The 27,580-nt window shown below is 42.5% G+C and overlaps 2 protein-coding genes across 3 annotated transcripts; one reads left to right on the top strand and one right to left on the bottom strand.

The window, feature by feature from the left end:
- The first annotated feature begins 2,006 nt into the window (after positions 1-2,006).
- TMEM220 (transmembrane protein 220) lies at positions 2,007-18,780 on the top strand. Of its 2 annotated transcripts, XM_027519295.1 has the most exons (6): positions 2,007-2,184; positions 2,872-2,901; positions 7,201-7,261; positions 9,337-9,460; positions 11,309-11,368; positions 17,531-18,780. In XM_027519295.1, exons 1-6 carry the CDS (start codon positions 2,092-2,094, stop codon positions 17,664-17,666), a joined length of 504 nt encoding a protein of 167 aa, XP_027375096.1. In that variant the 5' UTR covers positions 2,007-2,091; the 3' UTR covers positions 17,667-18,780. The 2 variants fall into 2 exon arrangements, with proteins under 2 accessions (XP_027375096.1, XP_027375097.1); XM_027519296.1 differs by lacking the exon at positions 11,309-11,368.
- ADPRM (ADP-ribose/CDP-alcohol diphosphatase, manganese dependent) lies at positions 18,017-27,579 on the bottom strand. The gene is made up of 4 exons (XM_027519293.1): positions 27,495-27,579; positions 24,869-25,486; positions 23,894-24,010; positions 18,017-20,905 (listed from the first exon to the last, which is right to left on the bottom strand). Exons 2-4 carry the CDS (start codon positions 25,467-25,469, stop codon positions 20,610-20,612), a joined length of 1,014 nt encoding a protein of 337 aa, XP_027375094.1. The 5' UTR covers positions 25,470-25,486; positions 27,495-27,579; the 3' UTR covers positions 18,017-20,609.
- Between the last annotated feature and the right edge of the window lies 1 nt (position 27,580).

Here is a 27,580-nt window from a genome sequence, read left to right as displayed (position 1 = left end):
GAAGGGACTGTGCTGACTCACAAAGCTGAAGGGTGGTGTTCCCAGTGGGGCTAGACCCAGAGCCTCACGTGATGTTACCAGGTACATGCCTTCTTTATCTATGAGCTCTGCTTCCCCCACCTGGACTCAACCTCAGAAAAGCTTTCTCCCGGCAGCTCTACTTTACACAGTACCAGCTCAACCCACTTCTGTTTAATGCTCCAGCTAGGGTTACTGGATTTAGCAAATATTTGGGACACACTTAAAATAAAAAAAGTACTATTCCTTGTTGATCTGAAATTCAAATGCAACTAAACATCCTGTAGCTATCTGGCAATCCCCCCCTCCAGCGCAGGTTCTAGGACTGCATCTGGGCAATCTGAATCACACACCACCTCAGACCCAGTTGTGTGTTCAGGAGGATGGGCTGTGCCAGCTGGCAGACAAGGGTCACCTGCCTGTCTCATGTCAGCCCTCCTAGTACACGTGCCCTGATGTTGGGAGACAGGGTCCCTCCCTAATAACTGGGATGCTGACCCTACAGGCAGGGGGTAAACCCTGCACCAGCAAAAACAACAGATGTCCACACAATGGCCATGAATGTCCTGGTCAACACTGAGAACAGAAAACTCTGGGTGGTTGTACAGCACACAACGGTTTAGAAGGCATTTGCCCACCACTCCTTCTTGCCTCCCATACCTCTGTTTGGCTGGCAGAGCGGGCACTGTGATCACTTTCTGTATTTCTTTGTAAGACCATCACAACAAAGGGCCACAGACTGGGGCGGTGAAACAGCAAACACCTATCATCTAACTATAATTCTGGAGGCTGGGAGGGCAAGATTAGGGTGTCAGCAGGCTTGTTTTCTCCCGAGGCCTCTCTCCTTGGTCTGCAGACGGCTGTCTTATCGCTATGTCCTCAGTATATGTCTGTGTATATATCTCTTCCTGGATACTGGTCATATTGGATAAGGGTTCACCAACGTGACCTCATTTGACCGTAATTTTCTCTTTAAAGACCCAATCTTCGAACCTTCCTGGAAGTGCGCACAGCAAGCCCCCTTTGTGGCCCCTACACCAAATAAGGGGGCCAGGCAGCCCGTGTTTCTGAACTAAGCATTCTTTGAAAGGAATGAAATAGAGAAAGAAAGAAAGAAAAAACCCTAAAAGAGTTTTAGGAGATTTAGCAAAAAGGAGAGGAGCACAGGAGTACACGCTCATGATTTGAAGGGATTAAGACTTTTTAGAACAGCAAAAATGATGAGGCCTATGGATGTGTAAATGAGCCCCACGAAGAACTAATCAGAAAAAAAAAAAAAAAAAGGCCCGTAAAACAAGCAAGGGGAGAACAGTGAATATTTCAAGTGTCTTTAGTTCATAAGAAATTCATGAGCAAAACGTGTGGAGATCTTGTTGGTTTTGGTGGTGGGAAAGAATTGTAAATATGTATAATATGTAAATACCTCTGATAATAAAAGCCCATGAAGATAAACGAAGCTGTCTTCAGAAAAGCTGTGAGCTGTATGAGATGCTAATATCACTGCCGTCACTCTAAGAAATTACCATAATGCTTACAGCGCTTTGAAAGTTTCCGAGCTTTGAAAAGACGCGCATAAACACTAACCAGAAGGCGCGCACTCACACGCATACACACACACACCTTTTTTTCTCGTTCCTTCGTTCGTCTCTCCCTCCCTTCTAATGTCCTCTAATTTTTTTTTTTTAAATATGAGGAAGACAGCCTTAGTGAAAACTGGTGTTGGAGTTGCACCTCTCTGGGTTCAAGTGCAAATTCCTGCCCCCACGGACCAGCTGTGAAATGCTAGGACAGCCACGCGGGCGCCCTCGGACTCACTCTCCGCGTCTGTGAAATGGGCAGACCCCCGCGCCTCCCCGCGTTTGGGGAGGAGCGAATGGGGACACTCAGGGAAGCCCGCTCGGCGCCTCTCCCGCCCCGGCGCGCGCCGGCCCCTGGCCCCGGACTTTCCGGAGAGCGCGCGGGCGGGGCGGGAGGAGGGGCCAGAGGTGGACCGCCCAGCCCGGTGGACGTGCGCCCCGCTGGGACCGGTTTGTCCCGGCCCGGTCCGGCCCAGCCCGGCCCGTCCGCCCGACCATGGCGCCGGCGGCGGGGCGCGGGGCGCGGGGCCTGTGGCGCGCCTGCAACTGGCTTATGGGCGCCTTCTTCGCGCTGGCGGCCTTTGTGCAGGTCAGCGCCCCGGGCCGGGCGGGGGCGGCGGGAGGGGAGCCCCGGGCTCCAACTCCAGGCCGGTTGCGGTGTAGACCGACCGACCGGCGGGGTCGCAGAAGCCGGCCCGGTACAGGCAGGGCGGGAATTAGGGTTGATGCTTAGGGCACCCCCACCCCATCTGGGCTGAGATACAGCTGCGGTCACATGACCCCGTTTGCTCGCTGGAAGGAGCTGGTTTGGCGCGTGTCTCTTTGCGGGGTACCTTTATAAAAAGGCAGCCCGGGGGCAAGGCTGTGCACAGCTCGGAGAGCAAGCAGAACAAAAACCCTCACAGCTAATTATCCTTTCAAGTAAGATCTGGGGTCCCCTCGCGATAGCTTTCCTCATTTCTTGAGGCTGGAGGGCCGTTTAAACACCCATTCTGGGCTTGGCCCACACTTCGCAGAGCCTCTGTGCACTTCTTTACAAAATAAGTGTGGCTGTGTGTTTAAACCAGGTGCTGGGGTCAGCCAGAAACACCCCCTACACACACACACAACCAGAAGCACCCGCTACACATACACACACACAACCCCATCAACTAGACTGTCTTACTCCTATCCTCCTGTTGGGCTTAGCAAATTGCTGACATGAATGAAGACCAGACCAAATACTGGAATAGAACTGTGACAGCCTGGGGCTAATGCTGCTGTTCTGGCGTTCCAGGTGAACGATCCGGATGCAGAACTGTGGGTGGTGAGTATGGCCTGCTCTCCCATACCTAAAAGAATCAGGGAACTGGAGGAAATATGCAGTGTGTCTGTTTGCCTTCCTCCCTGCTTCGTGTACTTAAGAGCGTAGAAATCAAAAGTAAGAGCCTTTTCCTAAAATGTTAGGAGGAAAAGTGAAAGTGTTTGTTACTCAAGCATATCTGACTCTTTGCCACCCTATAGACTGTAGGCTGCCAGTCTGGAGTGGGTAGCCAGTGCCTTCTCCAGGGGGATCTTCCTGACCCAGGGATCGAACCTGGGTCTCTTGCATTGTAGGCAGATTCTTTACCATCTGAGCCACCAGGGAAATGTGAAAACATTAGGAGGAGAAGGATCAAATTGAGAATTCAGAATTTTAGAGAGATACAGGGGCCTTTCAGCTGTATTCCCTTTGAATAAAACAGGCCAACTAAGAACACTTTTCTGAAGACAGAGTAGACCTCTCAAGGTCATGTGAACCAATCCTCATGAATTTCTACCCAGAAACCCCAACAAACGTTGGACCAGAAAATGGCAGGCTTAAGGTTTGTGGTTCTGCTAATTCAGTGAGTTATATTCACAAAAAGTAATTAAAGCCCATAAAACCTACAGTATATACTGAACTGATGCTCTGACTAAACCGTTTAGAGGAGGGGGGAATTTGTTCCACACATTTTCTGAAATATCTGGATTTTGTTTCTTTTAATAGAGGCATCTAAGACTATACAATATCACCGATGAGATGATCTTAAGCTTTGGAATAATGTTGACTTTGTACAAGTAGCAACAAGTAAAAGCATTTGGAATGACAGTACATATAATATCACGTATAAATATAACCACATTCTGATATTCTTATTGTCCAGATTCTCATGCCCCTGCATCAAATCAAACTGCCTCTTCCTCAGGACTCTGGTCCATGTCCTTAATTCCAAATGTTATTTCTCCTGCAGTTCCAACTATCCAGCTTAATGGTGAATTTCCAAAAGATTCCTAGACCCATCCACCAGTACGTCACACTGACTCCTCTAATACGCACAAGGTCCTCTAATACGCACAAGGTCCTTTTCAGCATCTTTCCTTCCAAAACCCACTTTTCCTCCTGACTCACCATTTCTGTTATCAGCAGAGTCATTCTGAGTCATCCTTGCTCAAAACCTCAGCCATCTCTAATATCTCTGTTTTCTCACCACTGTCTTTGCTGCTGCTAAGTCACGTCACTTGTGTCAGACCCTTAGCAACCCCACGGACTGCAGCCTACCAGGCTCCCTGTCCATGGGATTTTCCGGCAAGAGTACCGGAGTGGGGTGCCATTGCCTTCTCCAACCACTATCTTTGAGTTCCCCTCAAAAAAACAAAATGAAGAACAATCCACCAAAAAGCAGTGTAGGTCTAATTGCTCATCTGTACAGTATCTGTACATTTTACCCTTTACATCATGCTTGGATGATGAAATATAAGCATCAACACCAGACCCCCACAGACATCCTCACTCACCTCCAGTTTAACCCGCCATTACCTCCCATGTGGACCCTTATGGGTCCTTTCTAATTCTTTGAGCTGCCTCTAATCTCTTACATTCCTATAATTCTTCCCACATATTGCTTCCTGATTCAGAAATGTTTGTCACTCCCCAAGACGTCTAAGTTGGCCCTCCACAATATGGCCCTAACCTACCTTCCCAACTTGGTCTTGGAAGCCTAGTCCACCTGTAGTACTTCTGGCACTTGCCCTGAGAATTCCTGTGTCAGACTCTTATTCAGATGTCCAGGCCTATCTCAAATGCCGTCTCACCTCAAAATCTCTCCACCTCTTTCCCATAAATCCCAAGCATCCTTCCTCTGAACCTTCACTGTAGCAGTAACTCATTCTGCTTTACATTGGAGTTGGCTCTGTATATGCCAGCTCCCAGGGGTCAGGGGCCAGTTCCCTCTTCTTGCTTGGCAACCTAGCATAGAGCTTTCCTATGGCAGTCCTTCCCAGACTGACTCTTAGAGTAGAAGAATGAACACGCAGATGAACTGACACTCGGTTACTGGGTCCTGGGCGCTTGTACTGTACCTGACTGATGTTCATGTTCTCTACCACAAATTGCGCATGGAGTATACTTGTATCAGGATGCATACAGGAGCAAATAACAGAATATCTGACTAGCATCAGGTTATAAACATACAGACCATCTCATGAGAAGAAGTCTAGAGGCAGCTGCTTAATGGTCAACAGTGTCATCAAGGACCTGCACTTGCTTGCTTGTTTCTCTGCCAGTCCTCAATGGGTAGGCGACATATCCTCATGTTTACAAAATGGCTGCTACAGCTCCAGACATCTCATCCCTAGACAAAAGCATCGCAAGTAGGAAGAAACAAGGCAGGAGGTAAAACCAGTTTTCCTCTGTGCTTTTTCTTCCTTTCATCAAATAGCAAATGTTTCCCAAGAAGCTCCCCAGACAGGCTGCTGCCCAGTTAGTACATATTACTACTAATAAGGCTTATGGTCTAGGATCCATCCTGCTGGGTCAGTACCCATGAATATTGAGTGTGAAGGGCTCTGCATATCAGCCTTGCCTCCAGAAGACTTTTCCGTACATTTCATTGCTGGAACATGATGGCCCCTCACTGCTAAAAAGGGTAAGAAAACAAATTGGCTTTTTTAGTTTTTATAGTGGCAGGGAGACGGGGGAGAGCATTGTTAGAAATGACTATTATGGGTCTCAGTGGCTATATGTTCAATTAAACTAAATATAGTAAATAAATATTACAGCACCCTTTAGTTTAAAAAATTCACCAACAAAAAGATAAAAGACCATTATACTTGGGTTCTACTGAGTTCATTAATGAGTGTTTATACTATGCATTGTTTTTACTTGTGTACTAAAAACAATTACTTTCAGTCTCTCTGCATGTAAAAAAAGAAAATCCTTAATCTCATTCAAAACAGAGATAAGCATTTAAATAAGGATTAACATGGCACAGCTACCTTGGGAAACGATTACTTAAAGATTTGTCCTGGTCATGTGTTTCCAATACACTGAAATAAGATCTTAGACCCTTTAATCACAGATATCTGTTATACTTAAATGCACATTTAAAAGTCTCCGCCAAACACTTCTTATGGAGAGCACAGTTAAATACTGTATGATGTGTATGTGTTTAATTTCTGTCTGTCTGTCTATCTCCGTCTCTCCCTCAGTTGCTAAGTCATGTAGGTTTTCACTGGGGGAACTAACTAACCCCTTAGTGCTCTAAGTGTGGTCCTTGGAAAAGCAGCAGCAGTGTCCCCTGGGTGCTTATTAGAAAAGCAGAATCTTGGGCCCTACCCCAGACCTCTGGAATCAGATCTGCATTTTAATCAGACCTCCAGATAATTCATATGCACACTAACGTCTGGTCTAACCCTCAGCAGCATGGCTGTCCTTGCAAATGTCGGTACCTGCTGATACTCCAGTCATCACTGGGGACCCTTTGGGAGGGATGAACATGGTCTATAATACAGATACCATCTCTCCCCAGGGTCAAGACAGGTGTGTTTTCACAGTGACAGCAGATCACTTAAAATGTTGAGCCCTGACAACATCCAGATAAACTAATGGTTTCTAACTAGCCATCACGATTGATGTGGCTCATAGCTACATTCTGGGGAGGCCCCCATGCTTCTTATAAACCTCCCACCTCTGCTTGTCCTCTGCCCACAACATACAAGCAATAGGTTTTTCTTGAATCTGCCTGCTTGCTGTGAATGAGGCCTCTTCAGGGCCAGTCTTCGCAACTCCAAACCAAGTTATCAGTTTCAGAAATGAAGAACCTGATCTTATTGGGCACATGTGATCCATACACTGTTAGTAAACTTTCTGTGGTCTCACTTGCAGATGGAGTATGGGGCTGGATGGCCCATGGGTCTAGACTCAGCAGGGCCACGTAGCTAATTATGGCTGCTCAAGTCCTGCTTTTCATAGAGCAATTTTTGAAAAGTAGGGGAAGGCCATTTAGGCGTGGGTGTCGCTTGGGAGAGATTAGGAGGTCACTGTGTCTTGAGATCAAAGCTCTGCTCACTGCTAGAGCTTGAGAATGAACAAGTCTTTCCTGGAAGAGCCTACGGTCTAGGAAGAAGGCAGGTAGAATGACACCCTGACACGGTAAGTGCTGTAAAAGCCGAGGTTACCACTTCCTTGGCTGTTACTAAAAGCTGGAGGTAAATCGTGGCACGTGGGACCACCACCGGTGTCATCTTTCTCTGCTCCCTAAACGTCTCGGAACATCTCCTGTATCGGGCATCCTTCTTACCCCTGTAATTTCCTTTCTGCTCACAGGTTATGTATACGATTCCTGCCACTCTGACCCTGCTTGTTGGACTTAACCCTCTTGTCACAGGTATGAACCTTGAATTCTCAATGGTGATACGGAACATCAGATTTCCTTTTAATAATGAGAGTCTGTCTGCCCAACTCCCAGTAAAAAACTGGAGCCCTCCATGTCTTTCTTCTTCCTTCTGATCCTAAGAGGAGGCGAATTCCAGTCTAGATCATCCCCTTCCATCTTCAGGAAAACTTGATGCAGACGTGCCATACTAAGACAGGCTTTATGCACTTGGATCCCAGCATCTCTGATGCTGATGTGGAACAGCCCCAGAGAGATGGGCTTCAGTCACTGCACTTATTTCTTAAGCCACTAAACTAATGGAAAATCAGCAACAATCAAACTGCTAACTTTGTTTCCATACTCAGTGGGGATCAATGTCTATTATTTATCTACTCTATACAAATCCTTCTCCCAGTACCACTCTGGTTCATCACTTTCTGATTTTCAATTCATTCAAAATGAATGAACTGCTATGTATCTGAATTGCTACTATTATATAGAAACTGTCTATAATGTCTGTAACACATCTCTGGATTTCTCATTAATACATATTGCCCTTTCTAGTCTCCCTGTGTACCTTCACAGTGAAAGTGAAAATGAAGTCGCTCAGTTGTGTCCAACTCTTTGTGACCCCATGGAATGTAGCCTGCCAGGCTCCTCCATCCATGGGATTTTCTAGGCAAGAATACTGGAGTGGGTTGCCATTTCCTTCTCCAGGGGATCTTCCCGACCCAGGGATCGAACCTGGGTCTTCTGCATTGCAGGTAGATTCTTTACCATCTGAGCTACCAGGGAATCCATCACAGTAACTCCAGCAATTTCCTGCACACTTTTATATATGTTCCCTCCATCTAGACTGTAGGCCCTTTAAAAGCAGGATCATGTCTAACTCATGTACCCAACGCTTGTTGAGTCAATGAATGGCTGTATAACACAGAGGCTTTATCGTGTATTTGTCTCATAACTTTCTCCTTGGACTCCTTACACATATATATCCCAGGTGAGAATACATATAAAACATTCACTTAAAATAGCTGGCTTGTATGGGCCACAGGTCACCAACCTCAGTCAGGGGCAAAACATAGCTGCTTCACCTTTTACGGCCCTAAAAATTCATTAAACCTAAATTGGACAGTTTTATTCTATAAAAGTGTCTTATAGCAGAAAAAATTTTTTCACTGTTTACTAATATTTTCTTATTAGTGGAGAATATCAGTCCTGCAGGTTATTCTTCACTTTCTTTAAATCAGCTTCTACTAATGGGGCTGGAAATTTCTCAGGGCCTTAGAATAAAGACGAATGATCCCCGCCTGGGTGGGGAAAACTCCCGTGGCCCAGATGTACAGGCTCCTTGTACAGCCCTCTAGAACTCTGTTTACATCTTTAAGGTGTATCCATTAGGGCTCTGTTAGTTGCAAGCAAGGAAAAAATACTCAACTCAAATGGCCTATAAGCTGAAGCGAGATGTACTGGGATCCTTTACTGAAAAGACTGAGGCAGTGCTGGCTTCAGGCGCCGGTGGCGGCTCAGAACTTACACTTCTCTGCAGTCTTAGTTGCACATCAGCTGCACTTCAGCCCTGGGCTCCACGTGGTGGCCCTGCTGCTCAAAGGTCACAGCTTCACCATGCTAGGTCCAACAGAATCTAGAATCCACTTCCCTGATCGCTCCGCAAAAGCTCAGGATGGAGCTGGTGCTCCTGATTGGTTATCTGTTCATCCTGAGACAAATCACTGTCACCAAAGGGATGGAATACATTGACCTTGTTAGTGTCCAGTCGTCTGGGACACTGGGACGTGTGTGGGAGAGTGTGGGAAGGGTGGTTCCCCAGAGAAAAGACAGGTCGTCAGCATCCGAATGGGAGATTATGGACAACCAAAATAATAAAGTGTCCACTTAAGTTTATAAGTATTGTTTTCACTTCTGTTTTAACCTTTTGATTTGAGGACAAATCAAAACAACAGCCAAAAAACCCCCAGCCTTTTCTGTATGCTTTCCCTGAAGGCAGATGAAAAGCCAATACAAAGAAATCTTGTTTCTCTGGGGCGTGGTTCCATGATTAACAGCACCAGGATATCTGTTTTTAGGTAACTTTATTTGGAAGAGTGTGTCTGCAATACACATATTCCTTTGTGTCCTGTGGGCTATCAGCTTGGCATACAACCTCTTGCTTCATAAGAAACAGAACCTCTTGCATGAAGAGGAAGGCAGGTGAGTGAGTGGTGGTTTTCACAGTTTGGGGTGGATGGGGAAGAACTGGGAAATTTGTGTCTTCACAACACCTTATCTTGGTGATTTAACTCCCCCAATACTTTGAGGAGGGCTTCCCTGGTGGCTCAGAGGTTAAAGCGTCTGCCTGCAATGCGGGAGACCTGGGTTCGATCCCTGGGTCGGGAAGATCCCCTGGAGAAGGAAATGGCAACCCACTCCAGTAGTCTTGCCTGGAGAATCCCACGGATGGAGGAGCCTGGTGGTCTACAGTCCATGGGGTCGCAAAGAGTTGGACACAACTGAGCGACTTAACTTTACACTTCGAGGGGCAGGGAAGATATCTCCTTTACAAGCTAAAGAAACTGAGGCAGTGACGGAGCTGGAGCCGGGATTTAAACCCAGCACTGCCTACCACACTCTGTGATAGTTGCTACATATCACCTTATATTACCATCAGGCAGTTGGACCTTGGCCCCCTTTGTGATGCCATAATGTTCAGTCCAATCTAATGAGGTGAAAACTCGGTCAGCATCCGGGTTCAGTCCTGGTACAAGCCACCTCTTACACGGTTAACTGGCCTCCTCAGAGGGGGACCTCTGCCAGCCTTGCCCTTGCACATCTCCTGTCCTCTGCACCCTCTGTCACCATCACTGGCTCTTGTTTTGTCACCTCTTCCACTGCTTCCCCCCCTCCCCACCGGCTTTTATCATCTTTTCCTCTGCTTCCCCCCACCCTTGATTCCCTGGCCTCACAAAGAGCCCCCGTTCCTTTCCTTTCTGTCCCACTGCTAACATCTGCCAACACCAAGATTGAGAGTCCTGTAGGTTAAGTCCCACTGGTTTTGTGCTGCTTTTACAGGCCCTAATCTTTGGAAACTAGATCAGGTTGGGGATGGGAATGCAGACCAGATGGTTTGAATCAATCCCCATCTACTTGAAGCCAACAAGATTCAGTGAAATCAGAGGGGTTTCCAAGTGGTACTTGGCCAAATACAATTATTTTCTACTCTGTGTGGAAGATACGACCTTTAAACAAATATTTCTAGAGGCATATGCTGCTGCTGCTAAGTCACTTCAGTCGTGTCCGACTCTGCGACCTCATAGACGGCAGTCCATCAGGCTCCACCATCCACGGGATTTTCCAGGCAAGAGTACTGGAGTGGGTTGCCATTTCCTTCTCCAATGCAAGAAAGTGAAAAGTGAAAGTGAAGTCACTCAGTTGTGTCCGACTCTTCGCGACCCCATGGACTGCAGCCTACCAGGCTCCTCCGTCCATGGGATTTTCCAGGCAAGAGTACTGGAGTGGGGTGCCATTGCCTTTTCTGCTAGAGGCATATACCCACCCCCAAATCATTAGACTGACTCATTCGACAAATCATCCCTGTCCTCTAAGACATGACCTGATCTCCTACAGTGTGTACTTGAACTACTGATTTGAGCTCAACCTGCCTAACACTGACCCCTCTAAGACAATATGAAGAGAGTGCCTGGTCAAATCTGGGATTATCTTCTTGACTGTAGTTGTTTCTCTGTTCATCTATAAATTGGGAAACAATCATGAAGTTCCTATCTGCCTCATAAGATGAAATTTATTTTCATATAGGGTTCTTTAAAGGGTCTGACAAAAGTAATTTATGAGTCATGGCCAGACTTGAAAGTATTTTGTAGATGCTTGTATCTTGGAGCAAGTCATCAGACAATCAGCAGAATCAAGTGTCATTGTAGATACTCTGTATCTTGGAGGAAGTCATCAGACAATCAGCAGAATCAAGTGTCAGGGAGAAAATGGAATGATATGCATCTCACTTACAGCCTCTTCAAAAAAAATGAAATCTCTGCTATTTTGTAGGGAGCTGTTTGGTCTCGTGATCATCACAGCATGGCTGGGCCTGTGCCACAGCTCTTCAAAGTAAGTTTTCGACCCATCAGTTAAAATCAGATGTGCTCAAGTAGGTGAATGAGAATGTTGACACAAATGTAAACAGGAATCTTTTGAGAGAAATCTTCCCTTTCTGTAGGGGAAGCTAACAATAGTTGGCTCAGTGTTTCATGATCACTTATACTTTTGTGAATACCACAACACACAGTTTTCTGTGTCATCGCAGGGAGCTGCCAGTCTAAGAGGGTGTCCTTCAGGGAGAAAGTGATCTCAAAAGGAAGCTCGGAGATAGAGGAAAAGAGAGTAGCAAATAAAATATAAAACTGGAGGTATATATACGTGAATATTAACTTTGTAAAACAGTAATAGAAAAAGAAAAATGCATGACAACTGAGCATGTAAGTTGGAAGGGAAAAAATGGAGCTAAAGCAGTCTGGGGTCCTTGAATTATCTGGGAAGGGTAAAAGTACTAACTTATATCAGACTTTGATAAGTCAAGGATTCATGTGGTAATAATCTAAGAGAAAACCTTAGATTATTAGAAAAATAATTAAGAAAAATAATATTTAAAAAATCTTAGAAAAATAAGAGGTAACCACTAAGAGAAAAGGAGTATAGAAGGCAGGAAAGGAGAAGAGAAAAACACAGAACAGATGGGGAAACAGGAAGCAGATGTTAAGATAGAGAATTACATTCAAATATATGATAAATTACATTAAATGTAAATATTCCAATAAAGATTCAAAGATTTTCAAAATGGATAAAAAGGTTAAAAACCCAACCAAACACTGCTTACAAAAGAGAACTCTTAAGTACACAGAATCAGAAAGATTGAAAGTCAACAGGTGGAAAAATCACAGTATACAAACACCAACCACATGAAAGCCTGTATAGACATTTTAATTTTAAAAAGTAGACTTTAAAATCAGCATTAGAGTAGAGGACTGTTTTTGGTAATGAAAACATTTTTGTTTTTTTATTTTGAAATACCTAAACATATTCAAAAGCAGAGAGACTAATATAATGAATCAGATGTACTCATCACCCATTTTCAACATTTATTATATATCCAATCTTGTATCATCTATCACTATCCTGATTATTTTGAAATAAATCTCAAACATCATATTGTTTTATGTTTTATGTATTTCAGTATGTATCTCTAAAAGGTAAGCACTTAAAAAATAACCACTCTACCACCATCACACACACAAAAATAAAACAGTAATTATTCAGTATTGAGTTGTGCAGCCAATGTTTACATTTCCACAACTGTATAAATGCTTGTTCCTCTGTGCTCCATATTTCCTATAAACTGGTGGTAAGATCACAGGCTTAGGCACAGGCTGGTCATCGTTGTTGTCTTCTTCTTTTCTTCTTATCATCATCGTCACCATCACCACCACCACCAAGCAAGACCACTTCATGGGTGGTGGTATGTACTTCCATCACAATGTACATCACACCTAGATGTTTCTCTGTAACATTATTATAACATTTTGATGACCATTGCCTAAACCCACTAATTCATTTGAGTTGCAGAATGCTGATACTCTAATTATATCATTTCTTTTCCTGGAAAACTTCTAAAACTTCTACTTATCAATTATTTGACTACTCAGATACAAATCGTAAGAGGAAAAGGAGTTGATTCTCTTAATTTCCCATTTTTCAGAATAATGAGTTTTTCTTGCCGGGCATCTTCCAAAAGTGACCAGTGAGTTTTGTTTATCTAACAGTACCATTATGAAGTCATAGATCTCAACATACTTGATGTTTTTTCAATCCACGGCAGTTGCTTAAACTGTTCCATCTTTGATCAGTGGCACTTATTTACGTTGGCTCCAGAAGTTTAACATGATCCTAGTAAACTTTTAGTTTTTTGGGTCTTAGTAAATTTTGATTGCTTCCTTGCTTTCTGACAAAATGTTCCACGCTAAGATGTACATTTTATGCCACAGACCTGGAATTAACCATTTTCCCCAAAAGCCTTCATTACTTTTGGTAGCTAATAGTATTTAGAAGTCACATTCTGGGTATAAACGGTGCTCACTGCTACTGGGTTGAGTTCATTCTTTTTAGTGGTTAGAAGTAGGAAATTCACATGTATGTACATATGTATGTGTGTATACACACACACACGTGTATTGTGTCATAAATGTATATGCATACATGAGTATATAAAATACATATAAAGTATCTATATGTATATATATTTTTACATAGATACCTCAACATAACTCATCTGACTTATCTGACAATACACAATCAGAATAGCAATATAATTATGGAAAATAGGCACTTTGTGTTGTTGTTCTTAGGGAATATCTCTTTAAGGGATGCACATTCAAATTACGTGGAATAGTTACTCTGTATGCTAATCTCACCAAGTGAATACATAGTTGATTTCATTTTACTTTAAATTTCTAGGGATACTTTAAAATATATTGTTTTATAATTATGTAAAATATCTATATGGTTCTACATACAGATCTACAAAACAGAGGACATTCAAAGGGCTCTAACTTCTCTATCCCCGAAACCTAACTCCCCCCTTTCCTCTACAGGTAAACCTTTTTTCTACTTTGTGGTTTATCCTTCCATGCTTTCTTAATGGAGCAAATACATGCATTCACTGTTAGATAAAGTGGAAGCACATTATACACAATTGTATTCTTCATTTTACCCTTACACATCCTGGAGATCATTCTGTGGTATATGAAGACTTTCCTTATGTTGATATGTCCACAGTATATGCATCCAGCCCTCTACTGTTCAGACTGTATCCAATCGCTTGATAGTAAAAACGGTACCAACAGAGTGTATTGTCAAATTTTTGAAGTCTTACTAATTGGTTAGTTGAGAAACGGGTAGTAGCTTTCACTTGCATTTTTCTTACGGTGAGCATAAGGTGAGCGTATTTTCGTGTGATGAAGAGCCATCTGCATTTCTTTTTCTATACACCTTAGTTCATCTCTGAGAGATGTAGGTTTAACCAGTTTCTAAGGCAGTTGGTCTTCTCTACTTTTAGAAGCTCTTTAGGGCTATTAACCCTCTGTCTGTGATATAAAATGAACATTCTTTTTTGCTTTTATTGTCCTTTTACTCTACTCATGCAAAGTATGCTTTGCCATGAAAAAAAACTTTAATGTATCCAAATTGATCAATCCATTCCCTTACTGCTTCTGGATCTGGAGTCACAGGTAGGAAAACTTTCCCTCCTCTCAGGTTTTAAGTAACTTACTTAAGTTTTCTCCTAATACATGTATGGTTTCATTTTTACATTTAAATCTTTGACCTGTTTAGAATTTATCCTAGTATAATGGCAAAAAGAATGGATGCAATATTATCTTTTTCCCCTTTGGCTCTCTGGTGATCTCAACACCACTTATTAATAAAAGGCATATATAATTAACATAGCCTCAAAATAGATAAAATAAATACTGACAAGCCAAAAAAGAAAAACTGAAAAATTAACAATCATTTTGGGAGACTTTAATACACTTTTTCCAGTTACTAACAGAACAAGAAGATTTTAAAAATCAATAAAGATACAGAAGACTAGCTACACAATAAAAAAATTGACCTAATGGACATGTATAGAACACTAGCACCAAGAAGGACAGAATTCACATTCTTTTCAAGTAAACATTGAATATTTACAAAAAGACTTCATGTTGAGCATGAAATAAGTCCCAACAAATTTCAAAGAACTGTAATATGGAGCATGTTCTCTGACCACAGTACAATTAAGCTAGAAATCATTAACAAAAATAATAATTATATAACCACTGTATGTTTGGAAATCAGGAAATACACTTCCAAAGAACATCTGGAAAAAATCACAATGAAAATTAGAAAATATTTTGAACTAAATGATAAAGAGAACACTACATATTAAAATTTGTGGGATGGTGGCTAAAAAGCATGCTTATGGGGTCATTTATAGCCTTAAATACATATATTAGAAAAAAAAAAAAAAAAGGCTGAAAAATCAATGAGTTAAGCTTCCAAGAAGTTAAGAATTTTCCAAAGAAGTAAGGAAAATAACAGCAAAATAAGCCCAAAGAAATAATGAGAAAATAAACACAAAAGCAGAAACCAATGAAATAAAAAAAAAATCAACATTTCATTCTCTGAAATGATTAATAATATTGATAAACCCTGGCAAGACTAAAAAGGTAAAAATAATTAGAGCAAGGAAAGGAAGGCACAAAACACCAATAATCAGGACTGAAAAAGAAAGTTATTACCCATGCAACAGACACTGCAAAAATCATAAGAGGAGATTATTAACAACTTTTTCCCAATAAATATGAAAATGTAGATGAAATGCACAAATTCACTGAAATACAATTTGTCAGAACTGACAAAGTAAGAAATACTCAGAATGGTCTCATCACTGTTAAAGAAATTGAGTAGGTAACTTTTCCTAAAAGAAAACTCTAAATGGCCTAACTGCAGAATTCTACCTAATATTTAAAGAAGAAATAATGCAAACTTAAACAAACTTCTTTCAGAGAACAGAAAAAGAAGGAATATTTTCCAGTCTATTTGTTGAGGGCACAATAATCTGGATACCAAAACTTGACAAGAATGTTACTCCTACCACCCAAAAAAAGGAAAGAAAAAAAGAAATTATACAGCAGTCTCATTCATGACCACAGACGGAAAAACCCTAAACAAATTAGCAAATCAAGTCCTGCAATTCATGACCCAACCACCAAGTTGGTTTTTTCCTAGGAATAGTTAGTTTAACATTTGAAAACCAAGCAATGTTTTTCATCAGATTAATGGAAAGAAAAAAATATCTATGCAAAAAGAACATTTGATAAAATCCAATAACCACTTATAATAAAAACTCATAGAAACAGACTTACCCTGATAAAGGGTGGTGGTTGTTTAGTCGCTAAGTCGTGTCTGACACTTTATGAATCCACGGACTGTAGTCTACCAAGCTCCCCTGTCCATGGAACTTCCCAGGCAAGAATATTGGAGTGGGTTGCCATTTCCTTCTCCAGGGGATCTTCTGGACCCAGGGATCAAACTCGTGTCTCCTGCATTGCAGGGAGATTGTTTAACACTGAGCTCCCTGATAAAGGGTAGCTATACCAAAGATCAACCCTTAATGGTGAGCCGCTGAATACTTCCTCTGAGATCAGGAGTGAGAAGTGGCCACTGCTGCCACTTCTCACCACTGTTCTAGCTCTTGTCCTTGCCAGTACAATAAGGCAAGAAAAAGAAAGAAAAGGCCCAAGGATTGGAAGGGAAAAATTAAATTTTCCTTATTCACAGATAACATTAATTACATATGTAGAAAATTTTTTAAAAATCTAAAAGTTTCTTCAAATAGGTGACTTTGGCATGATTGCTGGATACTATGTCAATTTACTAAAATCTTATTTTTAATCAGCAATAACAGAAAATGATAAAAATAAAAAGTTACCATTTATAATATCAAAATATCAGCACCCCAGGACTAAATATAGCAGAGATATGCAAAATCCCTACCAAGCAAAACTATAAAAACTATAAAACATTATGGGAGAAATTAAAGATCTCAATATTAAAGAACACCTAAATGATTCTTTGTGAGTATACGATAAATCCATACTGGCAAAAGGATAAATGAATGAAACAAGAGTCTAGAAACAGTTCCATGTACATATAGAACCTTGATTTAGGACAATGGTAGCACTCTCGGGTGATCTTTACAATAAATAGTGATGGACCAATTGAGTATCAATACAGAAAAAAGAGAAACAACCCCTACAACTTTCATAAAAATCGATTCTAGGTGGATTATAGATCTAATGTAAAAATCAAAACGATGAAACTTTTAGAAAAGATAATTTAGTATCTTCAAAATCTTGAGGAGAAAAAGTTTTCCTCAACAGGACACTAAAAGCATTAGGTGAGGATCCATTTTAACACTGCTTAATCAATGATCTCAGTTCCTCACAAGACATTAAGTGAGCAGGAAAAGCTATATAGAATACACATTAAAAAAAAAAAAAAAAAGGATTTGCAGTAGGAACATATAAAGAACTATAAGAATTATATTCCAATTTAAAAAATTAAAAACTGTATAAAAATGCAGTGATGTATTAAATTCAGTCTTCATATTTGTTACCAAACCAAATCATTATTTTTATTGGATTTTTGTTTCTAATCATTTTTGTGTGTCTGTAGGGCTCCAGGTGGTGGAAGAATTCAGCTGGCCATTGCTACCACAGTTGCTTTTCTCCCGTTTATCTCCTGGGTCTACATATATATAAACAAGGAGATGCGCTCCTCCTGGCCAGATCATTGCAAGACGGTGATTTAAACGAAGAATCCTGTTCTTAAAATGAGAGTTCTTGATTTTTTATAAACATGGTTGTAACAAGCTGACTTCCTAGGAATTTATTTCAGTTACTACTAGAGATGAATTTTTTTTTTTTTTAATCCTAAGAACCAACACAGGACTGGATGGGACTAGTAAGAGAAGGATCTGACATTCTGTTTTATCATACTGTAGTAGGAAAGTTAAGAAAGATGAATTCCAACTCTGCTTCATCACTATCCATGTGACTTGGACAAATATATAAATCTACTTTAATTCTTTGTAATTAAAGAATTCCAAAGATAATTGAAATTATCTTTTGGATAATTCTTTATCTGTAAATACCAGCCTGCCTACTTATTTATATAATTGTGAAGATTAAAGTAGATAAAATGAGAGCATTCCAAACATAAAGTCCTCTGCACAGGGTAACAGAGGGAAGCAGGGTTTGGATGATAGATAGGAGTTTAGGAGAGAGCTATGCCCTTGAACTAACATCGTTAGACTGGACTGGTACCATGAATTAAATGAGGTGCCGTGAATTAAATGAGGACTTTGTGTGAACAAAGTGAACAACTATGTCTTGGAAAAAAAGGAAAGTTAGTTAGAATAAAGGAATTTGGGACCAAAAAGAAGCAGATAGGGAATATTAATTACCATGTAATTGAAAAGTCAGACCAAAATCTATACACATATCGTTAACAAATGTCAGAAGTAGCTCTGGAGAGATCACTTCAGAGCTGCACCATCTGGCGACCACAAGCCACATGGTGTATTGAGCACCTGAAATGTACTTACTGAAGAAGTTTTAATTTTTTGTTTTAATTTACAAACATCAATTATGAGGAAACTGATACATGTATTTGGAACACTTGGTTTAAGCTTGTTTGGAACAACTGAATTATGTGAATCCACTTCTTCAACTTTAAATTTTGTACCTAAATACAGACCCAAGTTTTTCCAATGAAAAGTTATTGTCCAAATGGATGGATTATAAGCATAAAACACACACTACATTTGAAACTTAGTATAAAAAGAATGTAAAATATTTTTATATTGATTACATGTTGAAATAACATGAGATGTATTGGAATACACAATTATATTATGACAATTACTTTTATGTTTCTGTGTACTTCTTAAAATGTGCCTGCTGAAATATTTCAGATTACCAAGGTGGCTCACATGTTGTTTCTGTGGGTCAGCGCTGTTTTAAAGCACCCGGATACAACCCTTTTAGTTGATGGCATCAAATTCCGTAGTTTGATGGTACGCAGGCATCAAACTCCATAGTAAAGACAGTTTCCTGAGATTTAGGAAATATTTGACCCAAACAGTATTAGCACCAAGTGTATGTCAGGAGAGTGAAGAGTCTGGTAGTTTGTCCCCTTGTATAAAGGGTTTCGGCGTTCCAGCGTACACTTATGGTGCGTATTTATGGTTTTGTATATATAACTGTTAGTCAGGAAATGAAGAAACAGACTTATTTTCAAATTCCAAATTCCTACCCAGCCTCCAAGCAGTGCTTGACACTGTGCAGAGAGCACATTATCGCCAAGTCGGTAAAGTGAATAGAGGGCCTCAGACGTAACCGGATCCCAGTTCTTATGAATGTTACACCACAGTACGCACTTCCCAGGTGTGAGTAAGGATCTTGAGATGGGGACTGTCTGGGTGAGCGCTCAATGCCCTCACTGTTACAAGAGGGAGGCAAGGGGAGGCCTGACCACACAGACAGAAGAGGAGAAAGGCACGTTGACAGTAAAGCAGCAAGAGGCTGGAGAGAGCCGTGAGGCTGTCTCTGCAGAGGGCGGGGCCGTGAGCCAAGGACAGCAAGCCACGCAGTTCTGGAAACTGGAAATGGCCAGGAAGCAGTCTCCCCCAGAGTCCCTGGCCCTGACGACATGGTGCTCTCAGCCCAGTGAAGATGTTTTCAGACTTATGACCTCTGGAACTGTCAGAGAACACACACACAGCTTATGCCACCGAGTTTGGGGAAGTTTGTCACAGCAGCCAGTGGAAACGCATATGCTGTACCCCACAGTGCCTTGGTACTCAGCAGGCACACTACGCTGACTAGCACTGGCTTTTGTCGTCCCCTTCCTTAGGCCCTGAAGCACACTTTCTGTACACTCGAACAGTCCTCATTTGCCACTGAGTAAATGTTTTTGCAAACAAGCCTCAGAATATATGACAACTCAGTTAAAAACACCCCACTTGTCTATGAAGGGAGTCAGGGGTAAATTCATTTACCTACTACAGTCTCACACAGCACCGGCTGGGGGCCCAGACAGGCAGGATGGCAGGCACAGTCACACTGGTGCTCGGTCCTGCTTTGGCTGAAATCACAGGAGGTGTGCAAGGAGACCACACATCTACCTGTGTGAACGGAGGTGCCATTTGTTCACCTGTGAGGCAACTGGTGATCTTTTTGGCTTATAAAATAGCATAAACCCATAAAAGTACAAATATGATGGGTTCTATAAGCAAAAAGTGTCCACAGCTCATTCACACAGCTGGGTAAACGGAAAAAGTTTACCTGGGCTTATTTTACTTTTTTATTGTGAATTTTAAGTTACATGGCTAACACAGTGAATGAATACATTCTCCTCGTAAAAAGTAAAAAACATCTCAGGTAAGGCTAAATAGTGTCTGTTTTGAGGATTATATCCACCTTCCCACCTCAGTCTCCTCCCTGCTTTACTCAGGCTACTTTCATTCATCTTCTTTCCAATTTTCAGCATTGGATCTATTACCCAAAAATAACGCTTCAGAGTATCTTACGAGCTAACACACATTGAAGCCATTTATGGCTATCTGTTATGCAAATAGAATCCTAAATAATGAGACTGAGTCTTGGGGAATGGGGGGCAAACAAAACCACAAAGCCAAGTCAGTCTCTGTCTATAAAAGTAAACAAAATCAGACCAAAAATGGAAGGAAGGCTTATTCCTTCCTGTAATTCATAATTCTGTGTGGAACTCTGCCCCTCCCTTCCAACATCATTTTGTCAGGATAGACGTGAACGGTGCCAAAGGCCTGGCTGTCCGGAGCTGTTTCGATAACCCCTTCTATGTTGACGTGGTGCACACCGTAAGGGTCCTCAGAGTAGCCGCCATCGTGAGTGTGGCCGGCGAAGAAGCACACCACGCACTTGTGAGACCAAATGACCGCCAGGGCGTCTCTGTAATTCCAGGCCAGGCACACACTGTCAGAGGCCTCGGGGTAAATGGGAAGATGGCCTGTTTAAGAGAAGAAGAGTTATGAACCAATCAAGAAATATCTCTTTCACAAAAAACAGGCTAACAACGAGTACTCAGGAAAAAGAAAATGTGTACTGCTACTCATCCTGGACTGAGAACAGAGAGAATCAACATACGCAAAAAACTAGATACTCTACAGCCACGTCTCTGGAGCATAAAGAAGGGGGAGACGGTTCATACCCAAGGGGACAGCAGCCGCTGTACAGGCAGAAATCCGAGATCTACGGCCTAGGGTCTCAAGATGTACTAACACCAGGGGAGACAGAGGGCGACCTGGGCAGGGCGGTCAGCAAAGGCAGCCACCGGTCAGGCAGATGCCATGCTGGAATCCAGTCTTGCCAACTTTCCTACATGTATATGAGTGTCACACACATAGAACGAGCTGCTCAGAAGTAACAGAACAGTCTAGGGAGGCGCCCATGGATTATATGTCATTTGTATACTCGATGTTTTATAAAGAACTGACTTGTGTCACTTTAAACACTTCCAGGTCAAGATGGTCACAGCCATTGTACACGAGAAAACTAAGTTAGAGCAGGGAACATTCACACCAGCTTCCCCAGGAGACAGAGGCAGAACTTCAGATTCTCGATGCCAAGACACGTGTGAGGCCACATCACATGGCAGGTGCGGTTTCATGCCCAAGGATGGGCACTATAGCTCACTGGTCTTTACTTCTTCCCAGTAAATCACTTTCTTTTTTTCTCTGCTACCATTTATTTTTATTCTGAATATTTTTATTCTGCTTAAAAACTATTAATTAAAAAAAAAAAAAAGGGGAGGCGGTAACAGAGGGTTGGCACACAGACAGAGACACACACACACCCCATCACCACCAGCACTCTCGAGCTGTGATAAGGGCTGAGAGTCCAAGGAGGCCACGTGACTTTCTAGACCCACTGTTATGCTGGACACATCAATCAAGTCCCAGTGGTGTCTGACACAGTCACTTGTTCCCTTCTCCTTGAAATACTTGGCTCCAGAACACCGCCATGCCCCTACTCTTCTCCCAACCTTGACTGCTCCTGATACTCACCCTCCTTTACTGCAGTCTCACTTCTCTGGGTCCTACCCGGGCTGCCCGAATGCTTGCTCCTCGGGATACACTACACTATCTACCCCTAACAGCATAGTGACCTCTTAGTAATTCACGATTTTAAACATCAGGTCTATTCAACTTCCACATTTAGATATCCAACCCAAACTTCGACTCCAAGTTTCTGACAAGTATGTCCACAATGCTTACTCAGTCTCTCTCCTGATGTCTAAGAGGCATCTGACGCTTGAAAATATTTTCAAACATGAACTCCTGAAGTCTTCACCCGAAACCCCTCCTACTGCCGTGGTTCCATATCTCAACTAATAGCAATTCCGTCCTTCCAACTGAATGGCCAAAACTTGAGTAGGCCAAATACCACTGAGTAGCCAAAATGAAAGTGAAGAAACAAAATAAAATGTCTATTAGCCACTTTAAACTTTGCTAAAGAAAACCCAAGGCACTCAGTTATTACAGGTTTGTTTACCTGGCCTCTGAGCTGAGAGCGAAATGGAAGAAACCTATCAGAAGCTAATGCAGACATGTGCACGGAGAGAAGTGCAAAGAAACGGGAACACAGAGGGAGAGATGACAAAGGGGCTCGACTCAGGAGCCGCGCGCCGTGAGCTACGTGGTTCAATATCTTTGGGTTCAAAGACATCAGAGTATTAAGTACAGGTACATTTTGTACACTCAGTACAGGTAAAATTAACAGGTACACTTTGGCAGCAAAAACTAAGAAGCAGAGACAAGAAGTACCCCATTCTGGAGACCACTTATTACAGAACCAAACAGTGTCACATCAGGGCTATCACCCCTGAGGGCACCTTATTTAATTTTCCAAGCCTTGAATAACATTTGATATTTTAGAAACACTTTGTTCTGAATAAAATTTAAGAATAAAACACCATCTCGTGCACCATCTTATCACATCAGTGAAAGAGAAGTAAAAACTGATTTACAGAAATATAATTTATTTTTTGGCTGCCCCACGTGGCGTGCAGGATTTTGGTTCCCCAACCAGTGGTCATAGAATCCAGGCCTCAGTAGTGAAAAGCGCGAAGTCCTAACCACTGGACACCTGGGAATTCCTTGGATATAATTTTATATTACCAACTATCTGAAAAGCTTGTCACTTTCAAAAGGACTTCATGTTCACAGTTTCATTTGATACAACATAAGAAAACTGCAGTGTGTACACTGAACATTTGTCCAGTCACATGGATCACAGAAACAACAGCCAGAAGGGCATGCCATCCCCATGCCCCTCAGTCCAATCTTCAGGCAATGTCAATTTTAAACAGGAGAACTAATCTCAGCCCCCACACCACGTACACCAGACATACCGCAACCCAAATTCAGTTCATGTGTGTGCGTGAGAATGTGCATAAGCACCCGCACACATCTACATCTGAGTGTACTTTAAGCACCTCCAGATTCCTATGATCTCTGGTGGCAGTATGCCGCAAAAAATAACTCTAAGTGAAAACAACACACTTATTTCCTTGCAACCACATGGAGGATTCACAGTCCTGCCAGGCGGTCCTCTCACACTTGTCTCCTGGGACCCCAGCTTTGCTCTCAGTGGGCAGCAGAGGCCACTGCACCCACCAGCAGGACCCCTGAGGCTGAGACGTGGGCCGGGGCCGGACTGGAATTTTTCACTTACACACATCGCTACACAAATTGATCCTATTTGGGGAAATTCTACTTTGAAACCTAAAAGGCCAAATCACAATCTCTAATATATGTTTTTCTCCTTTTTATTTTACAATTCTTAAACATTAATTTTATATTCAGATTGTTTCTCAACGAAGAGTTTTAAACTAAGCTTTTATTTTATAAAAAAGAGACATCTCAATATTGTTAGTATGCTTTAACTAAACCCATTCTCTAAAATGCCAGAGTAACAGAATCATGTAAATACTTACTCACAATCACCACCTTTTCTTGGTTTCTGTCCGAGAATGTAAGAACTGCATTCAGCCAGTTCAGCTGTTCTGGGCTAAATCCACCATTAAACTGGACAAACTGGGGCTCACGAAGTCCTGAAACGAATCCAGTCATTTACACCCGTCAAACGTCAACACTACTCTCACTCGGGCATCCAAACTTAGCTACCAGGGGGGAGACTCGTGCTTTTTTCTTCAGGAATACTCGGCAGCAGTTGACTTAAAATAGGGAACTAAAAGAATTTAGAGCAATGTAAATCACGCTGTGTCTTACTCCTGATCTCAATACTCCTCTGCTTACTTCCCTTACTCCTCGTTACACTGAATACAAAATAGACTGTTTTCATGTCCACTGAGTCACTATAAAGTCACTTTCACCCCCAGACCCTTGTGCGTGCTTCACTAACAAGGTCTTACTCTGCTTTGCATCTCTGTGTTTGTTTTTGTCTTGAACACTATGCTCCACCCACTCTTCCAAAGGATGATGACTCCTTCTCACTCAGGTTTCAGCTGAAATGCTTTTCTCCTTAGAGAAGCTATTTCTGGCCAACTAACTACAATGGTACCTCTAGTCCTTTTCTGTAATATTATACTATATTTTCTTGGTGGCATTTATCACTTCTCTTTCGTTTATTATCTGTCCTGCACACTTTCTTCTCTTGCTTCCTCCACTCGGTCCACAAAAAAGCGGTGCTGTCAGTACTGCCTATAACTCTGAATAGGTGCCCTAGTGAAAGTGCCCGGCCAGAATATTAGGCCCTCAGACATCTGCTACATAAATGAATCTTGAACCAACTGCCACCACTCCGTGTGCCTTGAGGCGAGTGAGAAATCCTGACCCTGAACAACAGGACAGTATACTTTTACCTTATCATCCATCTTCCTGCTGAATAAAAGGTAGCTGAAGAATTTAAAGACAATGTATAAGATTCTCAGCTCAAAGGAATAATTCACCTTGAGGACTATTCAGTTCCGTATTTGGGTTGTGCTCCCTCAGTATCTTCAGACACTGCTGGTATTTTGGAGAAGACTGATCCACGCCCAAGACACTCATGTCATAAGCATCGAGTAAAATGAAGCGGAATTTAGGGAATGGTACAAAATGATACGCGTAATAATCCTCCGAGGGCACAGTCTCAGGATGGTGGGCAATCTGGTCTTCCAGAAACTTTGTGTTAAGTTTGGAGTTTGTTAAATAGTCTCTGCTGAAATTATAGAATTCGTGGTTTCCCCACGTGTGATGAACAGGGACTCTCAGCATTTGGAATGTGTTCATGACGCGCTCCAGTGACTTTTCTGATGCTTTGTACTGCGCATTGTATCCGTCGATGATGTCTCCAAGCTGAAGCACACAACGGGGCGGGCTGCGTTCTTGATTCCAGTGTTCGATAGCACCCTGTAAGTGAAGAAGACTGTGTCTGTAGTACCTCCTTCTGTTTCCCTGGAAATTATAGCCATCTTCCAAATCAGCATATTGAATATCTGCTATCACTCCAAAGGAGAAGAGACGTTCTGAGCTCTCACTGAGGAGTTCAGGTTCGGGCTTATAATCCATAACCTCCAAATAGCTTTCTAAATAAAGAAAATGAAAAAGGTAACTGTTATAAATGTCTTAATTTCCTACTGGACTAAAGAAAATGGTTAGATGAATGTTAAACTTAATAGTCAATCCACTAGGTAGCCAGGTAGAGAAAAGTGCATGGGCTTTAAAGTCTGATGGTTTAAGTCCAAATTATCAAGTCCTCAACCTGTAAAATAGATAATCTCTATTCTGCAGAAGAGCAGCAATTAACAAAAGAGTATTAACATATTAATGAACAGGCATTCTAGTTCCTGTGAAGTCAAATTCAAGTCTGTAATTTTTAATAAATATACACTAATTTTAAACATACACACGTGCCCTTCTTCCCCAGACACCAAATAATTCTATCAAAAGCTCAGGACACCTACTTTCAGTCAGGAACTGTTTTAGAAGTTACTATTTTATTTAACATTGTAAATTTAATATGAAGAAGTTGTATAAAAATACTTCAGTAAAGAAACACAGGAACAAGTTTTAGAAGAATCACTCTGGCAAGTAAGAGTTAACAGATCAGCTGAAAAAACATTGAATTCAATTTTAATGTATCTGACGGCTGTCTGATCAGTTAACCTACAACTGAACAAAGAGGTGAACAACTTTTATATGCTCACTGCCTGAATGAGCAAGGAACTTTTGTGTCTTTTTGTTGATTTGAGGAATAACTTCTCCCTGGGGAAACAGAGACATGGGGTGGTGGGGGGGGGGGACCTTAACCACAGGCAAGTTCAAGACAGAAAAATTTGTTCAATTAAAAACGATCTGACGTGCTAAGTAAATATTTACTTCCAGCAGATATTCTAGAGAATTCCAGCATAATTCAGGAATCAAGAAACATGGGTAATAGCAGACCACCAACTTCCTGGTTAGCGAGCAGAGGAGCACCCTAGCTAAAGATGCCAGTTCATAGAAAATATCATGTCCCAGGGTCACCATCGCCAGATGCTTCTGCTCAGAAGAAACCTTGGGGGAAAAAAAATCCCCCGCAGGAGTGGGATCCAAAGTTAAGGAAGTTAGAAGACTGGTTTCTCCTGTTTTTTTTTTTTTTCTTTTCCCCTATATTTTGCAAATCCGCCTCAGAGATGGAGAAGGGTAAGATTAAGACAGCAGATGTTGAAGCAAAGGCAAGACAGAATGAACGCGAGTTAAATTTTCGCAAGGAATTAAAAATAAACCTTTGAGTGCTCTCCCCCTCATTAGTGTCAGTCGCTCAGTCATGTCTGATTCTGTGTGATCCCATGGACTGTAGCCCACCAGGCTCCTCTGTCCACGGGATTCTCCAGGCAAGAGTACTGGAGATGTCCACAGGATCTTCCCGACACAGGGATCCAACCCCAGTCTCCTGCATAGCTGGCAGATTCTTTACCGTCTCAGCTACCAAGGAAGACACCCCTCGTTAGCAGAGAGCTTAAATAAACGTAGGCTTGTATCAATTACAGAGCCCAGGAGGACCAAGTCCAGGGCTGGGATATAGCACAGAACAAACGCTACTCCGTACAGTGCCGTTATTTGTAGTTCGGTCCCTTATAACTTGGGAATATAAGTTCCAGGGAGTTCGGTCATACTTGACTAGTCCTTGTCACCCTGCACTACTCAAATAGACTAATCAATTTTTTTTTCTTTTTCAAGTCAAACAGTATTTCAAGTGCAATGGGTGCAAAGCGGTCAACGACCGGCCTCCTGGCTGGGCTGGCCGAGGGAGCCCAACAGGGTGGGGACGGGGGCTGCCCGGTCCCGCCCGTCTCCCGGCGCCGTTTTCTCTTTTCCAAGGCGGGGGGCGCCGGGGGAGGAGCAGCTGCTGCGGGCGCCGAAGCCTGGGGTCCCTGAGCTGTACTCAGGCCTCTCGGCCCAGGACCCGCCGCGGAGCCCAGCCCCGGAGGCTGCCCCCTCCTCAGGCACTTGCCCCATCCCGCGAGCCCGGCCGTCTACCCGGTCGGACCGGCCCGCGAAACCCCCGCCCAGCCCGGTCCGCCCCGCCTCCGGCCGCGAGGAACCACCTACCGCGCGCCAGCTCCTCGGCGAAATGCTCCCTGGCTACCGGATGGGCTACCGCGTCACCATCGAGCGCAGCGGAAAGAGCGGCCCTC

This window comes from Bos indicus x Bos taurus, chromosome 19 (assembly GCF_003369695.1).
Source record: "Bos indicus x Bos taurus breed Angus x Brahman F1 hybrid chromosome 19, Bos_hybrid_MaternalHap_v2.0, whole genome shotgun sequence".
Classification (NCBI taxonomy): Eukaryota; Metazoa; Chordata; class Mammalia; order Artiodactyla; family Bovidae; genus Bos; species Bos indicus x Bos taurus.
This window is presented reverse-complemented; position numbering and strand designations above follow the sequence as displayed.

Coding starts and splice junctions, on each gene's coding strand:
- TMEM220 (XM_027519295.1), top strand. CDS start 2,092: ATGGCGCCGGCGGCGGGGCGCGGGGCGCGGGGCCTGTGGCGCGCCTGC. Junction 7,262..9,336: donor ACTTAACCCTCTTGTCACAG/GTATGAACCTTG, acceptor ATCTGTTTTTAG/GTAACTTTATTTGGAAGAGT. Junction 9,461..11,308: donor TTGCATGAAGAGGAAGGCAG/GTGAGTGAGTGG, acceptor GCTATTTTGTAG/GGAGCTGTTTGGTCTCGTGA.
- ADPRM (XM_027519293.1), bottom strand. CDS start 25,469: ATGGATTATAAGCCCGAACCTGAACTCCTCAGTGAGAGCTCAGAACGT. Junction 24,011..24,868: donor GGAACTGAATAGTCCTCAAG/GTGAATTATTCC, acceptor GATTCGTTTCAG/GACTTCGTGAGCCCCAGTTT. Junction 20,906..23,893: donor AGAAAAGGTGGTGATTGTGA/GTAAGTATTTAC, acceptor TCTCTTAAACAG/GCCATCTTCCCATTTACCCC.